Source organism: Epinephelus moara, chromosome 5 (assembly GCF_006386435.1).
Source record: "Epinephelus moara isolate mb chromosome 5, YSFRI_EMoa_1.0, whole genome shotgun sequence".
NCBI classification, from domain to species: domain Eukaryota; kingdom Metazoa; phylum Chordata; class Actinopteri; order Perciformes; family Serranidae; genus Epinephelus; species Epinephelus moara.
In genome coordinates, this window is record NC_065510.1 from 2,684,628 (window position 1) to 2,710,115 (window position 25,488).

The window sequence follows — 25,488 nt, forward strand, 5'->3', positions numbered from 1 at the left end:
CCGCACAGAACTCCTCAAAGGATATCCTGCCGTCGCCGTCCTTGTCTGCGTTGATGATGGTCTTGTCGACGATCTGTTGGAGTTGGGTGTCCTTCAGGTTGTTTCCCACCATCATCTTGAGGACCTGGAAAAGCTCGCCGTTGGATATGTAGCCGTCTTTGTCCATGTCGTAGATCCTGAAGGCAACTGAGGTCAGAGAGGCGACAAGAGGAATGATGTCAGCGTTTATTTTACAAGGTGCGTTTGGGTCGAAGCACTTTAAAGGGCAACGTACACAAATATGTAACAACAGGTGATCAATGTGGATATTTAAGTTAAAGTCCACGTCCTAAACAAAACAAAAAAAAGCTCTTGCTGCGATCTAGATGTTTAAATTCGGACACCTGAATTAAACCCCAGAACAGGGATACTCAACTTGCTTTGCTCGGGGGCCATTTGACAAGAGGCCGGGGGCCAATTAATAAACAAACATTAATAATTAATATATAAATAATTAGCCCAGACCTCTGTCGGGTGGTGCTGGGGATACAGCCTTTTTTTTTAATGAACAAGCTCTGTTCTGATGCTTTTTATGCACTCTGGCACCTTATTTACCTTTAAAGTACAAAAGACATTCCCCCATTCCCCTGTCACTGCTCAGATTTGGCCCACAGGCTGCAGGTTAAGTATCACTGCCCTGCACTAACCCTCTATTTCTATTGTGAAGTTTGAAGAAGAGCTTCACTGAAGTTAATTCCAGCTTATTTTAGGCATTATTGTGGGTTTGACACTGAAACAGGAACCTCTTCTGTTAAATCTGCGCTCATTTTGATGTTACGATTCCAGTTTCTTTAAAACCATGACTGCTGATTTCTTCCATCCTTATTCAGCTGTTGCTCAGACGGATCTTTGTCTGGTTGAATCATCATACAGTGTTTTGTTCTCTATGTACAAAACAAACCCTTCATACTGAACAACATCTAATTGTAAAGAGGACTTTCAACAACCTGAAAGTCAAACACCATTCAAACATAAAGAGGAGTCAACTTTTTAATGGTAAAGTGCATAACTGGTTAATAATGATAAAAAAGCATTAGAGATGTGATGACGCCTGATGTTTGTTGGACACTTACAACGTAACTTCTGCTCCTTGTCACCTTTGACGCTGAACTGGGAGACTCCTTCGATGAATTCTGCCGTAGGACACACAAACATCATCGGTTAACTGCAGGTAAGATATTAAACTTGCTGCTACATAATAAATGTAATTTGTAAACAGGAAATTACCCACTGTGATGCAAATAATTACAAGATGACCCAGCAACCAATAAAACAGATTGACTTCGTTGACACGTATGGATTCAACTAAAAGTTTTTAACATACTATACTATGACTTTTTTGGACATACTATACTATGACTTTTTTCGACATGCTATATCATGCATTATTTGACATACTACGACTTTTTTCGACATACTATACTATGACTTTTTTCGACATACTATACCATGCATTATTTGACATACTATGACTTTTTTTCCCGACATACTATACTATGACTTTTTTCGACATACTATACTGACTTTTTTCGACATACTATACCATGCATTATTTGACATACTATGACTTTGTTGGACATACTATATCATGCATTATTTGACATACTATGACTTTTTTTCGACATACTATACTATGACTTTTTTCGACATACTATACCATGCATTATTTGACATACTATACTATGACTTTTTTTTAGGACATTTCTGCAATATATGATATGACATACTATAAGGTTGTTTTTTTTTTTTTTTTTACATTTTTATTACATATTACACAATATTTTTATTTTAAGATATCAAACTATGACATGTTTTATGACATATGACATTTTTGTGACATATTACTCTGATATTTTTATCAGATATTAAACTGACATTTTTTTATGACATACTGTTGGGATTCGCTGGACCACAGATGATTTGTCATTTGTTAAGTCTAAACTGGACATGTCAAGGCCTTTCTTCTCTGGGTCTTGGCATTTGAAATGGTGGCCAAAACCGCATGTTCTTTGTTCCACTGGCACAGATGCTCTTGCCCCTGAACCATCGCAGGAGGCACTTGCTCTACAGACTCTTGCTGCTCCTTCTCTTGAGCCGCTGACCGGCTCTTGTTCCAAAGACTCTCTTCCCCTCACTCACAACAGAAGCAAAACCTGGAGACCAGACAGGTTTGTGTGCCAAACACAAGGTTTGCAACTAACTTTCCAGAAACAAGGAGAACCAAATTGAGTTAGTACCCCAATGTCTAACTCTGCAAGGGCCCAGAGCAACCGGTTTCCTTGGATCTGCACCTTCAGAACAAGGACACAGCAAAGACTGCACCTGGAACCACAGCTCTGTCAGCCTTCATCTATCGGCTAAAAAGCAGCACACCACAAAGCAACTCTTCCCTCCATCCATTCAAGGATTGGTAACATAACAACTGGGCATAGCAGGACATTGTCAATTGTGATTTAATGATGTTTACTGAGTTACTGTTGGGATTGTTTGCAGTTAGCTTATTGGTTAGTTGGCCAAAGCTAAGTGTAATGTTAGTTTTCTGATGCTTTACACAGACAGAGTTACACATGCAACTAAACATCCTATGTACCTTGCAACATAAATCACACACACATACTCACTCACACATTGGCTTTCAACATAGCCACACCTAAAGAGGCAACTCAAAGTTCCCACTTCTTTTACTTTGTTTTTGTCCTGACCACACTGTCAGGCAAACCTCCTCCGATCCGATTTTGTTTGTAGGCCCAACGGCCTTTTGTTTCACACACCCGACTTTGTCTCTTTCGCTCTCTCTATCTCACATACACACACACACACCTACACACACATATACACACCCATGCTTATATATAGTTAGATAGTTAGAATTTGTGTGTTTTGTTTGCTTTGCTTTCTATGTGAATAAATATATTTGGAATCATACCTGCTGTCTGTTTAATGTTGCACAAGCGTGAATAAATATTCAACCTCTGCTATGTCAAATACTCCAAAATCCTTTAGCCTTTACTATTAATATGATAATTAATATGATAATTTAATGTAAATTAAGTCAGATTATTTGACATGATTAATAATTATTATTAATAATAATAATCGTAAATTATGTCCGATAGCCATTTTTATACTTAAATTGGAGATCTGTTACGAGTTTAGGCCCATGTTAAGGCTTAGTAACAGCAATGGTTCCCCTCGCTGAGGCATACATCCCAACAATACTATACTATAACTTTTTAATGACATTTTTGACATACTATTGACTTTTTTGTCATACTATACCATGATTTTAATGACATGTTACATATCACATTTTTATGCCATACAATATATGACATTTTTATGACATATTACACATTTTTAAAAAATTTTTTTATCAGATATCAAATTGACATTTTCTATGATGTACTATAGTTTGACTTTTATGACATTTTTTGACATGCTATACTAAAACTTTTTAGACATACTATACTATGACTTTTTTGTGACATACTATAGTATGACTTTTTGACATACTATGACTTTTATGACATTTTTTGACACACTATAGTATGGCTTTTTTTTATGACATTTTATGACACTGTAGTATGGCTTTTTTATGACATTTTATGACACACTATAGTATGGCTTTTTTATGACATACTATAGTATGACTTTTTTATGACATACTATAGTACGACTTTTTATGACATTTTTTTGACATACTATAGTATGACTTTTTTTAATGACATAGTCTGTCATATAAAGTCATAAAAAGTCATACTGAAGTATGTCAAAAAAATGTCATCTCAACTCAAATTTATTCATAAAGCACATTTAAAAACAACTCACGTTGACCGACGTGCTGTACAAAAGGAATAAAATGCTAGAAAAAAACAACACACATAGGGGTGACATAATTGTCAGGTATAACATAGTATGTCAAAAAATGTCATGAAAAAGTCATAGTATAGTATGTCAAAAAATTCATAATATAGTATGTCAAAAAATGTCATAAGAAAGTCACAGCATAGTATGTCAAAAAACAGTCATAGTATAGTATGTCAAAAAATTCATAACATAGTATGTCAAAAAATGTCATAAGAAAGTCATAGTATAGTATGTCAAAAAACAGTCATAGTATAGTATGTCAAAAAAAGTCATAGTATAGTATGTCAAAAAATTCATAACATAGTATGTCAAAAAATGTCAAGAAAGTCACAGCATAGTATGTCAGAAAATGTCATTAAAGAATCTATGTATGCTATCAGGCTGCTAAATGTTGACTGCAGTCTTTTTAAATGAATGCCTTATTTTGTAACCACATACTTGGTTTATTCCTGTCTGTTTTTCTTGACATAGCTGGCAAGCCCATACATTTAATAAATGTAGTTGAGTAATGTGCAATGCATTCAAATGTTTTACTTACTACTTAGTTTATTCAAGTATGAGAATTTTTATTCTTTGCCTGATCCTCGTGTGCGTCAGTATGCATTGGACCACACGAGGTGCCAGTGTGCATCTTTTGCCCATGTATTGATCTCTGTGACATACTGTCTGTGAGTTTATGTATGGTCTGAGTTGACTGTAAAACTGAATTATCGTTGTGGGATAAATAAAGTTGTCTGAACTCAACTGATCTAAAAACACAATGTTGATCTTCATGATCTTAACAGGTACAAGTAGTTTTCTGTACTTCAACCAAACAGACTGCATTTATAAATCTCATTCACCCGTTCAACTTGAAGACAGGAGGAGTCGGGAATTGAACCTCCAAACTTTAATTTGATTCGTTCATTTGATGTTCTGACTTTTTCAGCTCTCTGGACCTGTGGACAGTATTCAATGCACTAAATGGAATTCTGAAGCACTGAGATCATTTCCTGCACACCGTATATTTGCACATAAACTCCACAGCATGACAGGATTTAATTCTGTGGCTTTTTTTGAGTGAAATGTACTGAAATGAACAGAAGAAAAATGTTCCAGAAGTATCAAGAAAAACTGTTCATGTTGGGCAATAACCAGCAGAGATCTTGTCTAAATTCTGTGTTTACTATCAGTTAAAATATTCTGGCTGTACTAGACCATCGCGGTAAATCAATGAGCAGAAATGATGTATGAAAGTTTTGGGTTTTTATATTACATTACAGTCATTTAGATGATGTGCTTGTCCAGAGAGACATGCAATAAAGGCATTCAACGAAGGGGAGACCTTTACACGATTTTTTTTATCAAAGTGAAAAATTATCTTGATCTGTCAGGCGTTTTATTTACTGTATTTTTGTCTGTTTTCAGATTTATAATTTGACTGAGAGAGCTGTGCAAGGACCTCACTGTGTCTGTCCCTGCCAAAAGCTAAATAAAGTTGTTTCCTAACTAAAATGTACTTTATTACGATATATATAAATACCACAGACAGTGACAGATTCAAGGACAGAGGATAAAGTTTTTCATCGTTTCATACAAAAATGCATTTCTACCAAATTCATTAATGAGATAATGCTATTTTACTTGTAGTGACTGCTCTCACTTTGGCACAAGATGTTGGATTTTAGCATCATTTGTGGATTTGCCAGCGCAGTGCTTTGCAATTGTGAAGTGTTATCAGAGGAGCAACAACAGTTCAAACACTGATAAACTCGCTAATGCTGCTGTATTCACACAATAAATCACCTTCATTTATTCTTGAATAAACTGAATTGGGACAAATCATGTCCTACAAAAAAACAACTTATAATCATTACTTACCAACACAGTGATTTTGTTTCTGAGGTGAAACATTATTTTTAAAGGATTTATTTATAAGAAAAAACATAATTTCAAATACTTTGATCTGCTTTTGTTTTTTAAACTTTAAACTTGCCCCATGGCAGAATTCACAACTTCAGACTAATAAAAAATGCATGAAAAGCCTTCAAAAACTAAAACTAACTACATATTGATAACATCAGTGTAACTACGACAATCATTTTTGTTTTAAAATACATTATTTAGACCCTTTAAAGACGTGTCCCAGATTTCTGTCAAGGCTCAGATTTCTATAAAAACATAATTTAATCAGGTACAAAAGGAGTGAGCTCTATCACAGAGAGTCCTGTCTCACTTCCTGGTTTCCAAAAAGAGGTGGGAATGCTGCTCAAGTTCTGGAACACTTTCTAATTTTTGATCAATTCAGTCAATAACATTGCTATCAGGTGTGTCTCAACCGTAACAGGTCAACTCTGTAGCCCCCGAAATCCAAACTAAATGAGCATTATGGTTAAAAATCTACTGTTCTGATGAGCATTGAGAAATCTCCTGGCAACTCTCAATAATAAAATGGCTCCTCAGTATGACTGCTGTGAAATCAATAAATGTATAACTCTTTGTCGACTCTGTCAGATCTAACCTCTGACATCCATCATGTATGATGTTCAAGAAAAAAATAAATTAGTGGGGAGATGGCCCGTTAAAAGGTGATCTTTTAAAATATATTTCCCCAGCCTGATAGAAAAGTAAGGTTTTGTCCCAATGCTCAAGAATGAGTGAAATATTTACAGTATTTAAATACCAAAACAGATCGAAGGCCTTCTCAGGTGCAGCAGCCTAACGTCCCATATCTTCAGGACTGATATCAGTAGTAAAAACTTTCAGAGGGAGAAAAGTTTAAATTCAAGAACACATGATATATTACAGTGAGGAGGAAAAATGATTCATTTACCTTTAAAGTCGACTTCCCCGTTTCCATCTGTGTCGAATATGTCGATAACTCGCTGCACAAGGGGATTCTGTTGGAGCTCTGGTAAGGACATAAACTCCTCCACACTCAGAGACCCAGAGTTATCTAGGTCGAGTTTCTTAAATCTCTTCCCTAGCCTCTTAATCTCATCAGCATCAACTGAAATGAAACACAGAAAGAGAAACAGACTTCCTCACAATGACTGAAACAATCGGACAAAGTTTCCAGATAACAGATTATTAGGACAAATGTTTCCTGAGCGGTGAGTTTGAGCGACATTTCTACCTGTGAGCTTCAGGACACACAGGAGTTACAGCACCTGTCGTCCACCTGTATCTCATCTCCTTCCTGTGCCACCTGTGGAAACCATTTCCACCTACAACACGACCCAACTCACCTGGTTTCTTGTTCCTACTGGCCATGGTTGTTCAGAGCTACTGGTCTCTCTCTGCACCAGTCAGGCTGACCCTTGTGCTACCGGACCTCCTGGTGCCGCGCTCTAAGCCCCTAACACCGGGTCATGTGACACCTCTTTCAACACTAATCACTCTGTTGATAACCATAGAGGTGGAGGCCGTATTGTGTTGGTAACCTGGTAGCTCGTGGAGGTAACTGACTCTGTCCTTTAGTATCATCAAAAATCTTAAAAAGGTTTGGTCGGAGAAGATTAAATATATCAGAAAGCATGTTTTGACAAGACTTCAGCAGCAAGTGGAGGACAAAGAAAAGATGACATCATACAATACAACATGACAGATATTTCAGAATAAAAGGTCTTATTAAAGTTTACATTTCACTAACAGACAGTTTAAATTCAAAACTAAGAATAAAAAACAGGAAAAGCAATGGATTATCTGCAGTGCTTCTTGCAGGTAACAATACTAAGAGTAACAACAACTTTAGCTTTCTGTTGTGAGTTGATCTTATTTTTTGAAGCCTAATTTCAATATTCTTTTTTTATTTAAGAGGAAAATACACTTGTATTTCTGTTTATTGTCACGTCTGAAAATATATTTTTGTTGCAGGACACACTAACAATAGAGTTATTAGCGTCGATCTGATAAAGTGGCTTGGTCAGTGTTGCCAGTGAAGTCGTCATTTCACTCCTGCATATACTAAAAATAAAAAAATATTAAAATAAAACAGAAGAACACAAAACAAACGAAAGCTAAAGACGCACAGCTCCTTTGTCGTCTCTCTAAATTATATCCACCGTTAACATTCAAGGTCTCTGACGATGCTCTAAATCAAATCTGACAATATGTTTACTGCTCGATTTCATCTATTCAAGCTTCTATATACACATTTAGATTTCTGGGTACAGCAATAAGAAACGCCTCCATTCAGCAAGACGGCCGACAGACGTATATACAACTTTTGTGATGTTTTATTTCACTTTCTGCCACATTAAAAACCTGCTGTTGGAAAATAAACAAGAAGTGCGTCCAGATGAGCAGAAGAACTGGGTTTTATTACAATACAGAAAAAAATGGTGTAACTGATGAGTGCAGGGTATTAATGTAACTTGTCAACATTTGTGGAGACCTGACAGCCTTCCTCATGTCTGACCACTTGTACATGACTCCCTGCTACACTGCAGCAGCAACAACAGGCCTCCGTGTAGACCACTAACTGGTGTTATGACACACAACGACCACTAGATGGATCACAACACAAAGGCCAAAGACCACCTCCTCCATCTGCACCAGTTCACAGAGAAAATCAGTAATTTTTTGGAAGTCTCATTGTCTTGATTCTTGTTTTAACAAAACCCTGGTACTTCCCAATAACTGTGTAAATCAGAGGGAGGAAACAAAACCTGACCAACAGAGCTGCAGTGAGAGGCGGAGCAACACTGGAAAGAGGAGAGCTGCAACGTCACACTCCAGAAATGAAAGTAAAGTTAGTCAGAGTGTGAGCCACGCTGCAGTGGAGAAGTCTCTGTTTCTCTCTCAAAGAAAATTCACACAGACTTCATCAGGTCTTTGTCAACAACACAGCAGAGTCTCTGCCCAACACTGGTGAGTACAGCTGATCATATTTACACTTTCATCAACCAGGACTAACACTAAACTTCAGCTACACTCAGACAGGAAGTTCCACTCTTTGCATGTCAGACATACCTACAGTTGTCCACAGACCCACTGCACAGTAGCTCACTTTAACAGCTCTAAACAGTCTCTGTGTGTCAGGTCTCAGGACTTTAGTAACTTGTAGCTGAATCTCTGTGGTTTGGAGTTTAGTTTTCCTCATACCTTTCTGCTTTTGTTACTGTTTAGTGATCGTTTCCTACATAGCTCTCCAATTGTGAACCAGGGAGGGACAGACAGACGGACTTAAATTTTAGCAAACACCTGAAGGAAAACATTTATTCAATTTGAGAGTTTTAAAATGGAGGACATCTTCCAGTGTATTACAGTATCATTTGACTTGACTTTCCCTGGACAGTGATGTGCAGTAAAACTGCTTCTGGTCCTAGTCAGGATGTCAGTTAAGAATGTGTTTTTCACTGTGTGAGACACAGAGACAGCATGTGAAAAATGCCAAATACATAAGCCACATGGTCAAGGCATGACAGTTGGCAACCCTTCTGTGCACAGACACATATGAAGACCAATACATTTACTGAACGACTCAAATTTGACGTGCACCACTGTGCCTATGCACATGGCACATCAAGCTGTGTGACATCGTATTATATACTTAAAAGAAAGGTTAGCAAATCCTATTCTTTTGAAACAAATATTTAAAACTTGTGTGTTACATAAAATGTTTTCTTTTCTTTATGTGTAGATATGGCTGCTGCAAACTATCTGCCATCTGAAGATCAGTTTCTGTGCTCCATCTGTCTGGATGTGTTCACTGATCCTGTCAGCACACCATGTGGACACAACTTCTGCAAAAACTGCATCGCTCAACACTGGGATATTAGTGACAGAAGCCAGTGTCCTTTATGTAAAGAGGTTTTTACCATAAGACCTGATTTGAGGGTCAACACTTTCATCTCTGAGATGGTTGCTCAGTTCAGACAGTCAGCTCAACAGAAAGCCAGCAGCAGCAGCTCACAGCAACGATGTGCAAAACCAGGAGAAGTTCCCTGTGACGTCTGCACTGGAACCAAACTGAAGGCCCTGAAGTCCTGCCTGGTGTGTCTGGCCTCCTACTGTGAGACTCACCTGGAGCCTCATCTGACAATGTCAGGCCTGAAAAGACATCAGCTGATCGACCCTGTGGAGAACCTGGAAGACAGGATGTGTACGAAGCACGATAAACCTCTGGAGCTGTTCTGTAAGACCAATCAGATGTGTGTCTGCACACTCTGCCATGTTTTAGACCACAAGACACATGATGTTGTTCCTCTGAAAGAAGAATATGAAGAAAAGATGGCCGAGCTGGGGAAGACAGAGGCTAAAATTCAGCAGATGATCCAGAAGAGACAACAGAAGATTCAGGAGATCAAACACTCAGTCAGCCTCAGTAAGAAAGATGCAGACAGAGAGATAGCAGAAGGTGTTCAAGTCTTCACTGCTCTGAAGGAGTCTGTTGAGAGAGGCCTGAATGAGCTCATTAAAATGATAGAAGAGAAGCAGAAAACAACAGGAAAACAGGCTGAAGGCTTCATCAAAGAGCTGGAACAGGAAATCTCTGAGCTGAATAAGAAAATGACAAAGGTTGAGCAGCTCTCACACTCTGAAGACCACCTCCACCTTCTCCAGAGTGTCCAGTCCCTAAACACCCACCACCCAACACCCACCAAGGACTGGACAGAGGTCAGCGTCCATCCATTGTCATATATGAGGACTGTGAGGAGAGCTGTGTCTCAGCTGGAGGAGACACTCAGTGAACAGATGAAGAAGCTGCCCACTGAAGCTGAGCTGAAGAGGGTCCAGCACTATGCAGTGGATGTGACTCTTGATCCTGATACAGCACATCCTAATCTCATTCTTTCTCATGATAGGAGACAAGTAAGTCTTGATGATGTGAAGAAGAATCTTCCAGACAACCCAGAGAGATTTTCTGACTGTGTTTGTGTATTAGGAAAGCAGAGTTTCTCTTCAGGAAACTTTTACTTTACAGTTCAAGTTAAAGGAAAGACTGACTGGGATTTAGGAGTGGCCAGAGAGTCGATCAACAGGAAGGGAGTCATCACACTCTGCCCTCAGTATGGTTACTGGACTCTGTGCTTGAGAAATGGAAATGAGTACAAAGCTCTTGATGCCTGTCCAGTCCGTCTCTCTCTGAAGTCTCAGCCTCAGAAGGTGGGGGTGTTTGTGGATTATGAGGAGGGTGTGGTCTCCTTTTATGACGTAGATGCTGCAGCTCTTATCTACTCCTTTACTGGCTGCTCCTTCACTGAGAAACTCTTCCCATACTTCAGTCCCGGATGGAAGGATGGTGATATAAACTCTGCACCTCTGATCATCTCTCCTGTCAGAGTAAAATAATCCCTTCTTAGGGTGTGGGCAGTATCTGGTTTTTCATACCTTCATACCCCCCTGAACTTTTACTGGGGTATATGGTATACGACGGTATCACACTTCATTCTAACTGGACAGAAACAAAAAACAACTCACCAGGATAATCTTGTTAGTCATCTAGTTAGTTGGTCCACTATTTCACCACATCACCAGCTCTGGTTTTCTTCATAATAAAGACACCGAGTTGGATGTCAAAAATACGCTGTTTTTTGGTGTCTCTCTCTGAGTTGTTGCTGGCCGCCTCTTTACTGCAACATTATCCACCACCACTCTGGAGAATGACCTCTGGTGGTGCATGCTGTGCATTACATACAATGAGTTTAACAGACAGAGGAGGGCGCATATTCTTGACAGTACTGAAAATCATAATGTCAGGATTCTGAATACCCTAATATACCGTAATACTCCTCTATTTAATGTGCTGCCACGTAAGACATATTGCTGAATATATTTCACTGTCATAAAAACTTCATTTAAGAGTATGCAAATTACATATAAATAGTGTCTACAGAATACAGTATGTGTCATTGTTATACTGGGCGTATAAAGTTAGTAAACAAAGGTAATTCACAGAATACATGCTAAGAGAATTTTCTGTCTTGTGTAAATAGTAATTTGATAGTAATTAATCACTGGTCAGTTTGGGCAATTGTTATGTGTTTTGTAAATACTGGTGAGATGGCTTATGTGTCACAGAAATCTGTAAATATGTGATTGTTAAATGAAATAAAGTTGTTGTTGAACTCAAGGCCTGAGTAAGCAGTGACTTGAACATTAAACACTGAACAGAAAATCCTGGTTTACACATAAATTGTATTTCCTGACAAACACACTGTGTTTCCTGTGGCTGCTTCACAATAAAAGCCCTCGTGTTTTTCATCACTTGGATGCTTTTAATGTGAAGCAGTGTCAGGAGGAAATGTTTGTTTCCACTAGCAGTGACTGAATCCAGTCCGGCTGTAGGAGAGTGAACAGTAACAGTGAGGCTGATATCAATGAGATAGAATTACACTGGATTACATGCTGCATCGTTTCTTGTCAGTCCCTCATGTGTGTGAAGGCCATCACCACTGACAATGGACACTACTATATACAGAGAGGGAATTACTGACTCTAAATACATGATATAGACTAACTGAAAAAAACGTATGTTAGATAATGTGTCTTGTAATCACATGTGGGACAGGCCAACAATGGCATGACAAAAATAAAAAAATAATGAACAAATTAATGAATCAATGCAACAAGCTTCCCCGTACCTCACTTCCTGGTGTTATGGCACAGAGCGACCACTGGATGGACCACAACACAAAGGAACAACCAGCATGGAGTCACTGTACTGTTAACCAAACACTGACACACCTTGATGATGCCTTTGGACTGCTGGTAGTACAGAGTATTCTTACTCTTCCACTTCTCACAGGGTGCCCACACAGCTCAGAGCTTCCTCTCAAGTAATTTAATTCAATTATAAGTAAGGTACAGTACCACCTTCATCTCATGTTCAGCCAGGGAAAACCTGTGTGTCACTAAAATCAAGTCCAAACATGAGAAAGACAAAACCTTGCCAACGGAGTTGCAGTAAGAGGGGAAGTGACACAGTAGCGAGAAGACTTTAACCGTCACACTCCAGAAATGAAACTTAAGGTTTGTACGTCTAACAGTAAAGTTTAGACAATCGAGACGGATCCATTTCTCTCAAAAGGAACAACAGCAACAACAGCTCAACAACACAGCAGAGTCTCTGCCGAACACTGGTGAGTACAGCTGATCATATTTACACTTTCAACAACCAGGACTAACACTAAACTTTTAATTTCATAATCGTGAAACTGGTTACGAAACGACTGTGGTTATTTGTCCACAGTCCCATGATACAGTAGCTCACTTTAACAGCTTTACACAGTCTCTCTGTGTCCTTTCTCAGGACTTTAGTAACTTTAAACTAAATCACTGTGGTTTGGAGTTTAGTTTCACTCTGACTTTCTTGCTATTGTTTCTGTTTACTGGTCACTTTCTACATATTGCTTCCTCTAGCTATGTCACAACAAAAGTCAAGGTCGAGGTCAAATTTATTTATACAGCACATTTAAAAACAACCAGGGTTGACCAAAGTGCTTCACAAGCATAAAAGAAACTAACAAAATACAGAAACACAGGGAAACAAACAAACAAAAACAAAATGTGGAGTCAAGATGTCAAAGATCAGCTCACATTAAAAACCAAAGAAAAAAGGTACATCTTGAGTAAAATCTTTAAAGATTCAGCGGTCTGAGCAGTTCTTATCTGCATGGGTTAACTATTCCAAAGATGAAGAGCAGCCACAGAAAAAGCTCGGTCACCTCTATTTTTTAGTCTAGATCTAGGGACATCCAGCAACATCTGACTGGATGACCTCAAAGCTCTGACAGGTGTGTGGATGCATAAAAGCTCACATAAGTAATCAATCAATCAATCAATCAATTTTATTTATAAAGCCCAATATCACAAATCACAATTTGCCTCACAGGGCTTTACAGCATACGACATCCCTCTGTCCTTATGACCCTCGCAGCGGATAAGGAAAAACTCCCCAAAAAAACCCCTTTAACGGGGAAAAAAAACGGTAGAAACCTCAGGAAGAGCAACTGAGGAGGGATCCCTCTTCCAGGACGGACAGACGTGCAATAGATGTCGTACAGAACAGATCAGCATAATAAATTAACAGTAATCCGCATGACACAATGAGAGAGAGAGAGAGAGAGAGAGAGAGAGAGAGAGAGAGAGAGAGAGAGAGACAGAGAGAGAGACAGAGAGAGAGATGCAGGTAATAACAGTAGCTTACAACAACATTATTGAAAGTAATAATATTACAGTTCTGGCTACTGTGGTACAATATGTTGAAAGTATGTATTAATATCTGGCAGTATACATGTGTGACAATAGTCATATGTGTATAATAACAGTAGAAGTATGACTAATGACTAATGACGGCAGCAGCAGCAGGAGGCATCTGGCAGGACCACGGCAGCAGCACAACCACACACGTCACGCTGTCCAGGCACCGCTGCGATATGAGTTAATCTGAGAGACAGTGGAGCACAAAGGCTCCGGAGAAGAAGCCGAGGAGGTGTAAGGAGTAAGGAGGTGCCGTGCCATTTAAAATCTTAAAGACAAGCAATAAAATCTTAAATCAATCCTGAAGTGGACAGGAAGCCAATGAAGTGAGATCTAGACTGGAGTGATATGCTCATGTTTTCTTGTTTCAGTTAAAATCTGAGCAGCAGCATTTTGCACTAACTGCAATCGACAGAGTGATGACTGGTCCAGACCCACATAAAGAGAGTTACAGTAGTCAAGCCCAGTTGTAATGAAAGCATGTATGACTCTCTCAAAATCCTTGTAAGACAGATATGGCTTTACTTTAGCCAGAAGGCTCAGCTGGAAAACGCTGGTTTTGACAACAGAGCTAATTTGCTTGTCGAATTTAAACGTACTGTCAAAAACCACGCCCAAATTTTTAACAAATGGTCCAATGTACGACCCTAAAGGACCAAGAGTGGCAGCACTTCCATCCAGCTGATCAGAACAACCAAACACAATAACTTCAGTCTTATTTTCATTCAAGCACAGGAAGTTCAAATCCAGCCAGGTTTTAAGATCTCTCAAACAATTTAACAGGGGTTGCAGTTTGTCTGTATTATTGGTTTTAAACGGCAAATAAATCTGCACATCGTCCGCAAAACAATGGAAGGAGATATCATATTTTTTGAAAATGGAACCCAGGGGCAGCATGTATGGGTATATAAGTGAGAGGCTTTAATGTGAAGCAGCTGGAGGAAACACAATGTGTTCATTATCAAGTAAGCAGTGCTATTGTTCAGTAAAAATTGGTCTACACAACAGGTTATGGAAATGTTCAGTATTGTTTTGCCTGAGCAGTGACCTTAAGGCCCTGACACACCAAGCCGACGGTCGGCTGTCCACCTAAGTCGGGCCGCCGGTGAGCGTCTGTCGCCCTAGTTTTTGTGGTGTGTCCCGCACCATTGGCACTTTGGCGTCGGCGGCTTTTCGGCCGATTGAGCATGTTGAATCGGCGGCGGAGCTTGTTGGTGAAAGAGATCACTCTGATTGGCTGTTCAGGTTTTATTCCCTCGCCCCTGTAGCGAGTGAATCTGCCTGTAGTGAAACCGGGGCTAACCGGGGCTTCCTCCTCAGGCTCCACTTCACTCAGCTGCCCCACAGACCCGCTGCTTCTTCACACTTTAACCTGAATAACAAACCGGAGCTAGCTGGGAGCGGCTAGCGGAGCGTTAGCCGCAGCATGACCGGAGGGAAGCACAGCCAGTTAGCCTCCGCTAGTCTCTGAGCTAGCCCCGGCTCTCCGTTTGGATCCAACCGGAGCACCGAGCCCTGGTTTGTTATTCAGGTTAAAGTGGGAAGAAGCAGCGGGTTTATCGGGCAGCTGAGTGAAGTGGAGCCTGCGGAGGAAACACCGGGACCGTCTGGATGTAATAGTCCGTGGAGGTGCTGCGGTGCTCGGCTGCACAGATAGGAAACCCCTCGGCTGACAGGATGTACCACTCTCTCACTCCGCTCTCTCTCACGCAGGCGCAGAACATACGTGCTACTTGGCCGTCGGATGTAGTCCGTGTAGTGTGTTCAAATGCAACTGACACAGGGCGACGTGAGGCGACGTAGACGACGCAACAGTCGGCTTCGTCGCCGCTAGTTCTTTGGCAGTCAAAGGGTACAGATGACCCCCAAGGAGGGGGCCCATGAAGAGGTCTATGGTTGACACTTAAATGGGATCAAGTGCAACAATTGTTTACCAACTTAAATCAGTGATAATACAAGTTATATGTATTTACATGACAAATTCAATTTTATCATTAAAACACATTTCAATGTGCCATCTGATACTCCCACCCCCTGCAGGTATTGTGAAATGGTGCAGTCCATCTGACATGGGTCAGGTGCATGATGCGCAAAACTCACAGGTGCCGCTGATGTAAACATGTAAAGTGAGCTGCAGCCTGATTAGATAAGTCAGAATGCCTCACCAAAGTATGATATGACAGGCAGCCGCAAGTATGACAGCGAAAGCTGATAGTGAGAAATAAGGCAGACTAATTTTTTAAGCGACTGTTTAGACACAAATGTCATACTGAACTAGAGGACTACATTGGTACCAAACATATTGAGCTATCTTGTCTGAAAGGGGGTCAAATAATGCTCCAAAGTTACACTAAATTTTGGCGAGGGAAAAAGAAATATTGCCATTTTTCAAAATGGTGTATTTAAATTTTCAACAGTCTCTGAATGCATATATTGGGTATGAATGGAAAACTGAGAGTTGACAGCCATATAGTCTTTATAGTATTTCAGTTCTGCACACAATTTGAGCAATATTTCATTAACGAAGCCTCAAGATTGAATTAATAAATGAAGAAAAACAATTAATTGTTCACTCATGATTTGATCTTATGATTTAATACCATGCATTGATTTCTTCAATCAATGTTTGATTTTACTTTTCTCTAATCACTCAATGGAGGGCATTTTTCGGCCCAGGACACGTGACCTCCTCTCCTTTTCAAAATAAGAAAATTAACACAGAGTAGATATAAAATATTATGTGGAAATGTGATTAATTGGATTATATTCGCAGGAAGTATAACAGTTTGCATCATTATGTGTACAGTAACAACCCCCATGGTGAGGCCATAGTGAAATCCCAGGTCACAATAGCCTCCGGCCATGAGGTTTCAGTCCTGACGATAACTCCATACAGCTTGTCCACTGTTTGGTTTGAGTCAGCGTGTAGTGCAAAGTACATGGCCATGAGAATAACCAATCCAAACTGCCAAAGGAGATAATAAGGATGGCATCCCAACACAAGGTGCACTAGATTGGAGAAAAAACAACAACATAGAATTTATCTCCACATGTAAGCACAACTTGTTGTTGATCATGAAGCAGATACCTCCTTCCTTGCTCTTCCAAAGAGGAGTCTCTGTTAAAACCATAATGTTGCAGTTCATAGTATCTCGCTGAAAACCCATCCTGCTCCTGAGTTTATCCAGTTTATTATTTAGTGACTGGACATTTGCCAGAAAAATACTCGGGAGAGAAGGCCAGTTTTCACATTTCCTCAGCCACACTAGGAACCCAGCCCATGACCCCAATTTCCATTGTGTCCTCCATTTCCAAGGTATGGCAACAAGTCATCCCAGCCATGGATATTCCCCATTGTTTGTGGGTGTGGTTAAAAAGTGCAGTCCACCAACCATATAATGCACAAAAGTTGTTCTCTGTCATATTGTATGAGAGGGCTAACTTGAGCGGTGTCCATGTTGTGAAAAGTATGGCATAATTAACAGACAAAATAAAACAACAAAAAGAGCAAAGTCAAGGACGAGCTCAAGACATGGCAGCCATCCTCTGCTTCATCTCATCATAACTTTACCAAATGTCCTATGTTACACTTAAACAGTAATCAAACGGTTTCTTTTTAAACAAATAATTAAGGCTCTATTTTGCATAAAATGTTTTTCTCTTCTTTCACCCTATGTGTAGATATGGCTGCTGCAAACTATCTGCCATCTGAAGATCAGTTTCTGTGCTCCATCTGTCTGGATGTGTTCACTGATCCTGTCAGCACACCATGTGGACACAACTTCTGCAACAACTGCATCACTCAACACTGGGATATTAGTGACAGGTGCCAGTGTCCGATGTGTAAAAAGGTTTTCAACACAAGACCTGAGCTGCACGTCAACACTTTCATCTCTGAGATGGTCGCTCAGTTCAGACAGTCAGCTCAACAGAAAGCCAGCAGCAGCAGCTCACAGCAACAAGCTGCCAAACCAGGAGAAGTTCCCTGTGACGTCTGCACTGGAACCAAACTGAAGGCCCTGAAGTCCTGCCTGGTGTGTCTGGTCTCCTACTGTGAGACTCACCTGGAGCCTCATCTGACAGCTTCACGTCTGAAAAGACATCAGCTGATGGACCCTGTGGAGAACCTGGAAGACAGGATGTGTACGAAGCACGATAAACCTCTGGAGCTGTTCTGTAAGAACGACCACACATGTGTCTGCATGCTCTGCCATGTTTCAGACCACAAAACACATGATGTTGTTCCTCTGAAAGAAGGATATGAAGGAAAGAAGGCTGAGCTGGAGGCTGAAATTCAGCAGATGATCCAGAAGAGACAACTGAAGATTCAGCAGATCAAAGACTCAGTCGACCTCAGTGAGAAAAATGCAGACAGAGAGGTAGCAGAAGGTGTTCAGGTCTTCACTGAGCTGATGGAGTCTGCTGAGAGAAAATTAAACAAGCTCATTGACACGATCAAAGCAAAGCACAGAACAACAGAAAAACAGGCTGAAGGCTTCATCAGAGAGCTGGGACAGGAAATCTCTGAGCTGATGAAGAGAAGCACTGAGCTGGAGCGGCTCTCACATTCTGAAGACCACCTCCATCTTCTCCAAAGCTTCCCATCGCTAAAAGCTGCTCCACCCACCAAGGACTGGACAGAGGTCAGCATCTGTCCATCATATGAGGGGACTGTGGTGAGAGCTGTGTCTCAGCTGGAGGAGACACTCAGTGAACAGATGAAGAAGCTGGTTGAGTCTGAGCTGAAGAGGGTCCAGCAGTATGCAGTGGATGTGACTCTTGATCCTGATACAGCATATCCTGAACTTATACTGTCTGATGATGGGAAAGAAGTGCATCATGGTGACCTAAAAAAGCATCTCCCAGACAATCCAGAGCGATTTTCTTATTGTGCTTCTGTCTTGGCAAAACAGAGTTTCTCTTCAGGAAGATTTTACTTTGAGGTTCAAGTTAAAGGAAAGATTGAATGGGATGTAGGAGTGGCCAGAGAGTCGATCAACAGGAAGGGAAACATCACACTGAGCCCTCAGGATGGTTTCTGGACTGTATGGTTGACGAATGGAAATGAGTATGAAGCTCTTGATGACCCTTCAGTCCGTCTCTCTCTGAAGTCTCAGCCTCAGAAGGTGGGGGTGTTTGTGGATTATGAGGAGGGTGTGGTCTCCTTTTATGACGTAGATGCTGCAGCTCTTATCTACTCCTTTACTGGCTGCTCCTTCACTGAGAAACTCTTCCCATACTTCAGTCCCGACTGTAATGATGGTGGTAAAAACTCTGCACCTCTGATCATCTCTCCTGTCAGAGTAAGATTTTTTATTATACATATGTATCCCATTACAAAGGCAACACATTAATTTGATGCATTTAACACTGCACCATGAGACACACTACACAGATGGTTGTTTTTTTTACAGGGTCGCAGGGGGCTGGAGCCAATCCCCACTGACATACTGCAAGGGGCAGGGTGCACCCTGGACACACTGCCAGTCAATTACAGGGGTGACATGGGGAGAAACCGGAGGACCCGGAGTAAACTCAAGCTCACACCGAAAGGACATGCAAATGCCACACAGAAAGGCACAATTTGGCCAGCGGGTTTGAACCAAGAACCTTCTTGCCCTGAGGCAATAGTGCGAGCTGCACCACGCCCCAGAATCAAATATCCCCCGCTGAATTTTGAGTAGATCTGTAAAACAAAACATGCTGCAAAATGTCTTCATATCTTTCTTTTTTTTCATTTTTCTATTTGATGAGCAGCCACAGAAAACACATTGCTGCATATTTCACTGTATTGTACACAGGGTCCAAAACTAACACTCGCCACTCACCAATTACGGGTAGATTTTGTCTCTGGCTGGTAAATTTTTAAGACCACTCGCCACTCTGGCGAATTATTTTTTTTACCAGCGAAAGATGCATTTCTTTGTTACTGGAGAACGATGCTGGTATCGGCTGGTTTCCTGGCAGAGTAATGTGTATTTCAGGCAGAGACAATCTTTGGTCATGTAAGTGCGTCAGTCATGACGTTAACACAGCGCCCCGAGGTGGATAGCTGTTGTTAGGCTCGTTGGCGAGGCGCAGCTGTGAGGCTAGCGGAGCGTTAGCCGCAGCATGACCGGAGGGAAGCACAGCCAGTTAGCCTCCGCTAGCTTCCCAGCTAGCCCCGTCCCTCCGTTTGGATCTAACCAGAGCACAGAGCCCTGGTTTGTTATTCAGGTTAAAGTGGGAAGAAGCAGCGGGTTTATCGGGCAGCTGAGTGAAGTGGAGCCTGCGGAGGAAACACCGGGACCGTCTGGATGTAATAGTCCGTGGAGGTGCTGCGGTGCTCGGCTGCACAGATAGGAAACCCCTCGGCTGACAGGATGTACCACTCTCTCGCCTGGAAAGTAGACGAGAGCAGGCGGCCGCAGCAGGAGGGCGGTAACAAAAAGCTGTGGTGAAGTCGGACAGTTTCCCGACAGTTTCCAGCAGCCTTCAGTCCATACAGGAAGTCACAGACACACAAACATCCTGTCTGGAATGATGTCAATTCATTAAAAAAAGTGATCAGGCCCATTTATCAGTTTGTTTTCAATCTCCAGTTGTTTTAATTATGATAGATTAATTTATTAAAATGCTTTACAGGTGATCTGTAGTTTATGTTCATGGTTTATCCTCCATTTGACATGAACTCTCCTGTAAATCAGCATCATATCAGTTTGACCTGTCCCCTCAACTACACAGGCTGAATAAACTGTGTTTGACTATAAGGTTCATATTTTCAGAAGAAAAAAATACAAGACAACAGCTTTCATTAAAGATCAGTCAGATACAGTCAGAGCTTCACATCTGATGTTAGTTTGAGAATCCTCACATCCCACTGACCACAAGTCTCTGTGTTGCTAAATACTTCAATAATTAAACCGTCCAATATTAATATAGTACAGTAGACTCTGTATAGTTTATGATGAATGTATTTAGTCTCTGACAACTAAACTTCACCATCAGTCACACGTTTTCTGTTCACAGAATAAACGTTCAGATCAGACAAATACAATCTTAATCTCTAAAATTCAACAAAAATGAGTAGTTTATCTAAAACGTCGTATTGTTGAGTCACATCTGAACCAATCAGCTGTTAGATCAGGTGAGAGCCAGGCGGTGCAGTCGGTGGAGAGCAACTGCAGCGCCTGGCTCTAAAAACTGCGGCCGCCTCGCTCTCGCGGTTTTATCACCGTCCACTTTTGTAATACGTCAGAGCAAGTCGGGATGAAGTCGGACACAAAACTAACCGGCATGCATTGTGCGCTGGTCGCCGGTGATCGAATCTGCGCAGGCCTGGCTCATCTCGAACGAACCTACTGTTAATGTACCTCCATGCTCTGAACCCCCGTAGAAGAAGAGGAAGTAAGAAAAAGTATCATGTAGCGATGCTGGCCAGGTATTGTGGAGCCTCCCGCAAAAAAAACAAAAAACTAAAGCAAAAGAACCTGCTGAGGCTGAGATTTTACCGACCAACGACCAAGAGACGGAGGTTAATGTTGCTGCTGTTGCTGCTGCTGCTGCTCCCGCCGCCGCCACCCCCCAGTCTCATCCACCGGCAGCATTAAGTGACTTGACTTTTTTTCCTTTAAATTATTAATTATTTGGTTGGCTGGTAAAATATCTGCCTGGCTGGTAAGTGAAAAAGTTAGTTTTGGACCCTGATTGTACAGCTTCATTTCAGAGAAAACACTATTACATGCCTATAGTGCCAACAGAATACTGTGATAATAGGCATAAAAAGTTGATGGACAAAGATCATGAACAGAATTTAAGCTAAACAGAGTTTTCAATTTTTTATTTTTTATTTGTGAATACTGGTAAAATGGCTTATGAGTCAGAAATCTGTAAATATGTGCTTTGAAAAAATAAAAACTTCAAAATAAACTAGTTGTTGAACACAAGGCCTGAGAAAACAGTGACTTGAGAACCAAACACTGAACAGAAAGCCTGCTTTACATATAAGATGTATTTTGTTACTGTTACAGTTTAATATTGTAATCCAGGAGTGGCCAAACGACGGCCCGCAGCAAATTTTTAAAAATAAACTAGAAAATGGCTTGAGCCTATTTTTAATAAACTGCCCCTTATGTGCATTACACAGCCTAGTTTTAACACAATGTCACTGTCATCTTGAACAACTACTAAAAGCAAGCCCTGCCATTACACTTCTTAATTTGAACACTAGATGTTGCTACTTCACCTACAATGATTGATCAATGGTTGATAAAAACATCTACCTCAATAGACATTGTGTTGGACCTTAAAAGAAGTAAGATAGAAAATCACTTTTTGTAATATGTGGGCACACTAATAAACTACTGTAATGTAAAAGGGTTAAACTGTTAGTAGTGTTGCATAGTAATTTTGATAGAAAATGAATTTTCTAAGGCAAATAAGCTTTTCTGGTCTAGAAAAACAGATTTTCTTGCTGTGCAACTGATTAAAACTATACATTTACTAATGCCCATGAATCCTTATATTTTATGGATATGGCCCACAATCACAAAAGTTTGGTCACCCCTGTTGTAAATTAATTTCAGTCCTGGTTGATGACACCCTTGGCTACTGGTGGAAACAGCCAGTGTGGTTTAACACAACAGCAAACACTCGTTGAGCAACTGCTTAGTCAGAACTACAACAGAAGAGCAGCTGCAGCAAAAGTAGACCAGGAGCATAGAAATAGCAGAGCAGAGAAAGAGTCTCTGCTCTTGCATCCAGTGGACATCAGCACACTGGCTGGAATGGAAGCAGATTGTTTTCAGCAGCTTTAAGAAAGACAAATGTGACACAGCCTTGTGTGGTGGATAACGCTTTAAAAGCACCTCTGGATAAGATCGTCACTAAACATTTAGGACGCACTGTGGAGTGATGGATTCTTTATATCTATGTTTACTGGCTTGCAGTCTTTTCTTCACAGCCTGTGCTGCCCACATCCTCGTGTACGTGATGGACGAGTGGGTAACTCCAGCAGGGCAGATCTGCTTTTAACAAGGAAAGCAGCTGCACTGAACTGCTGGTCCTGAAAGAAAAGAAGGGTGGGGAGTCGAGGCGTGGCAGCATCGGAGTTCCCCATAAATATCCCTGAGCAGGCAAAGTCTGTCAGTGGACTGGAGAAATACAGCACCGTCTGCCAGACTGAACCCTGCCGCTCACGTCTCCCCTTTAAAGGGCGTCAACCCAGACACCCCTCCAACTACACAGGTGAGGTTAGGTGAGCGGTGATACACCTGAGAGCTGCCGGTGTGACTTTGCTACAAGACTCGGTCACACAACAGGGTCTGGACTTGCTCACAGATTAGAAAACCAAAGATTTGGTATCAACTTTCCAGGCCACACAGTTCAAGAAAAGGCTGCGCTGGAAATCAACAGGCCGCATGAGGAGAGCAGAGACGGAGCACAGGTCATAAATCTCCCTCCAGTCTTTGACACCTTTCTTAACAGCTCGTTAGGGCGCAGACCCCCCAAACCTCCCACCCACTCAGCAAACGTATCCGATACCAGCAGAGGTTGACGTAATTTTGAGACCACAGTTCAGCTTTCAATCTTCCTACTCAAAAACGAAGTCCAGACATTACAGTCATTATTTTCTAATTAAGCGTCAAGCTTTCCTCTCCGGAGTTTGGGGGGGTCAGAGCAAAGCGACCGACTAATTAAAACTGGGATATTGCCGTGACTAAAAATAAAGGTGGTTTTCCCAACAGCCCTGACACTGACCTTTACAGAGCGATGAGGCATTTTTAGCCTCAGAGTGTTGGGAGTCAGGCTGCTGGCAGAGGCCTGCAGAGGAAGGTGCAGCATGTGGTGACGTTCACATCCATCACAGGCCACCATCATATCCCACACTCAATGAAAACATGTCTGGTTTCTCCCCTGATGATCACTATCCAATAGTGCATTGTATCAAACTTCAAGAGTTCTGTTTATATTGTGTCTGTGGAAAAGATGATCAAAACCTGCCCAACACTTGGCAGATAATATTTCATCAGGCCTAAATCTATTAATTCTGCACTATATTTAAAGTTTATGTGCAGCTGTTTGACAATATTACCAACTGATGTATTTGATATTTGCCTTGGTTGTGAATGTTTTGTTGAATTAACGCCTTGAGTTTGTGTGTTTCCACGAACCTGTCAATTTGCATAAACGTGAACGCTTCACATACATCTTCCCCCGAGAGCACAGAAGATCTATACAGTCAGCACAGCTCCAAGGTGGACACACAAGATTAGAGTCACCAATTCAGCATCTAACCAAAGGTCTTTCCATCTGTTCCTGAGATATGACAGTAAATAATGGCAAGAAAAGTGTTTTTGCAGAATGTTATGGTGTCTCAGCGAACCTGACCTTTGACCTTTTGGATAGAAAATGTCATAATTTCATCATTTTATCCTGTTAGACATTTGTGTGACATTTCTTCATAATCAGCAGACATTTTTTTAGGACACAGTAACTTTGACCTTTGACCACCAAAATTTAATCAGTTTACCGTTGAGTCCAAGCGAATGTTTGCGCCAAATGTGAAGAAATTCCCTCATGCTGTTCTTGAAATATTGTCTTCATGAGAATGAGATGCGTGCAAGGTCACAGTGACCTAACCTATGACCCCTGACCAGCAAAATCTAATCAGTTCATCATTAAATCTAAGTGAGTGTTTGTGGCAAATTTGAAGAAATTCCTTCAAGGTTGTGTTCATGAGAATCAGACAGACAAGGTCACAGTGACCCTGACCTCTGACTACCAAAAATAAATAAGTTAATCGCTAGTCCAAGTGGTAAATTGTACCCAATTTGAAGACATTTTCTCATGGTGTTCTTGAGATATCTGGTTCACAAAAATGCCACAGACAAGGTCACTGTGACCTTGACCTTTGGCCTATGACCACCAAGAAACTAATTAGTTCATCCTTGACTCAAAATGGATGTTTGTGCCAAAATATGAAGAAATTCCCTTAGGGTGTTCTTCTTATCATGTTCACGACAATAAGACAAAAAAAGCCACAGTGACCTTGATCTCTGACCTATGACGCCCAAAACTAATCAGTTCATCCTTGACTCACAAGAATGGGACATATATATGGAATATATGGATGGATGGACGTACAACTGACAACATGATGCGGAGTCATAAAAATGTGTTAATACTTAAAGTAAGATACTTAAAAAAGTCTAACTGCGGTACTGTTTCTGAACCTGACCTTTGTTTCAGATAAAAAAAATGCCCAGATATATTTTTCATGGACACTTCGTTTTGGTTTTAACCACATTCAAAGTGAATACAGATAAAAGATACTCTTTCCTTTGTCTAAGCACACACACGGTTAGTCAACAGATTGGTGTTTTATTTAACACCACATGGTGAAGTGACATTTATTGA

General features: G+C 40.8%; 3 protein-coding genes across 6 annotated transcripts in view; 2 read left to right on the forward strand and 1 right to left on the reverse strand.

Moving 5' to 3' along the window:
• ppp3r1b (protein phosphatase 3 (formerly 2B), regulatory s1ubunit B, alpha isoform, b) overlaps positions 1-25,488 on the reverse strand; it is a 44,294-nt gene that overhangs the window by 5,186 nt on the left and 13,620 nt on the right. Inside the window, exons 3-5 of the mRNA XM_050043826.1 lie at positions 6,719-6,895; positions 1,113-1,172; positions 2-186 (exon numbers count right to left, since the gene is read on the reverse strand). Of these exons, the coding sequence (XP_049899783.1) occupies positions 2-186; positions 1,113-1,172; positions 6,719-6,895 (422 nt within the window). The remainder of the gene's footprint in view (position 1; positions 187-1,112; positions 1,173-6,718; positions 6,896-25,488) is intronic.
• Positions 8,657-11,987, forward strand: LOC126389828 (E3 ubiquitin-protein ligase TRIM21-like). 2 transcript variants are annotated; one of them, XM_050043758.1, is made up of 2 exons: positions 8,657-8,757; positions 9,523-11,987. In XM_050043758.1, exon 2 carries the CDS (start codon positions 9,532-9,534, stop codon positions 11,179-11,181), a length of 1,650 nt encoding a protein of 549 aa, XP_049899715.1. In that variant the 5' UTR covers positions 8,657-8,757; positions 9,523-9,531; the 3' UTR covers positions 11,182-11,987. The 2 variants fall into 2 exon arrangements, with proteins under 2 accessions (XP_049899715.1, XP_049899714.1); XM_050043757.1 differs by having other exon boundaries at positions 8,667-8,757; positions 9,530-11,987.
• Positions 8,684-25,485, forward strand: LOC126389819 (E3 ubiquitin-protein ligase TRIM21-like). 3 transcript variants are annotated; one of them, XM_050043740.1, is made up of 3 exons: positions 8,684-8,757; positions 17,773-19,394; positions 19,506-25,485. In XM_050043740.1, exons 2-3 carry the CDS (start codon positions 17,775-17,777, stop codon positions 19,773-19,775), a joined length of 1,890 nt encoding a protein of 629 aa, XP_049899697.1. In that variant the 5' UTR covers positions 8,684-8,757; positions 17,773-17,774; the 3' UTR covers positions 19,776-25,485. The 3 variants fall into 3 exon arrangements, with proteins under 3 accessions (XP_049899697.1, XP_049899696.1, XP_049899694.1); XM_050043739.1 differs by lacking the exon at positions 8,684-8,757 and adding an exon at positions 12,690-12,971; XM_050043737.1 differs by lacking the exon at positions 8,684-8,757 and having other exon boundaries at positions 17,742-19,394.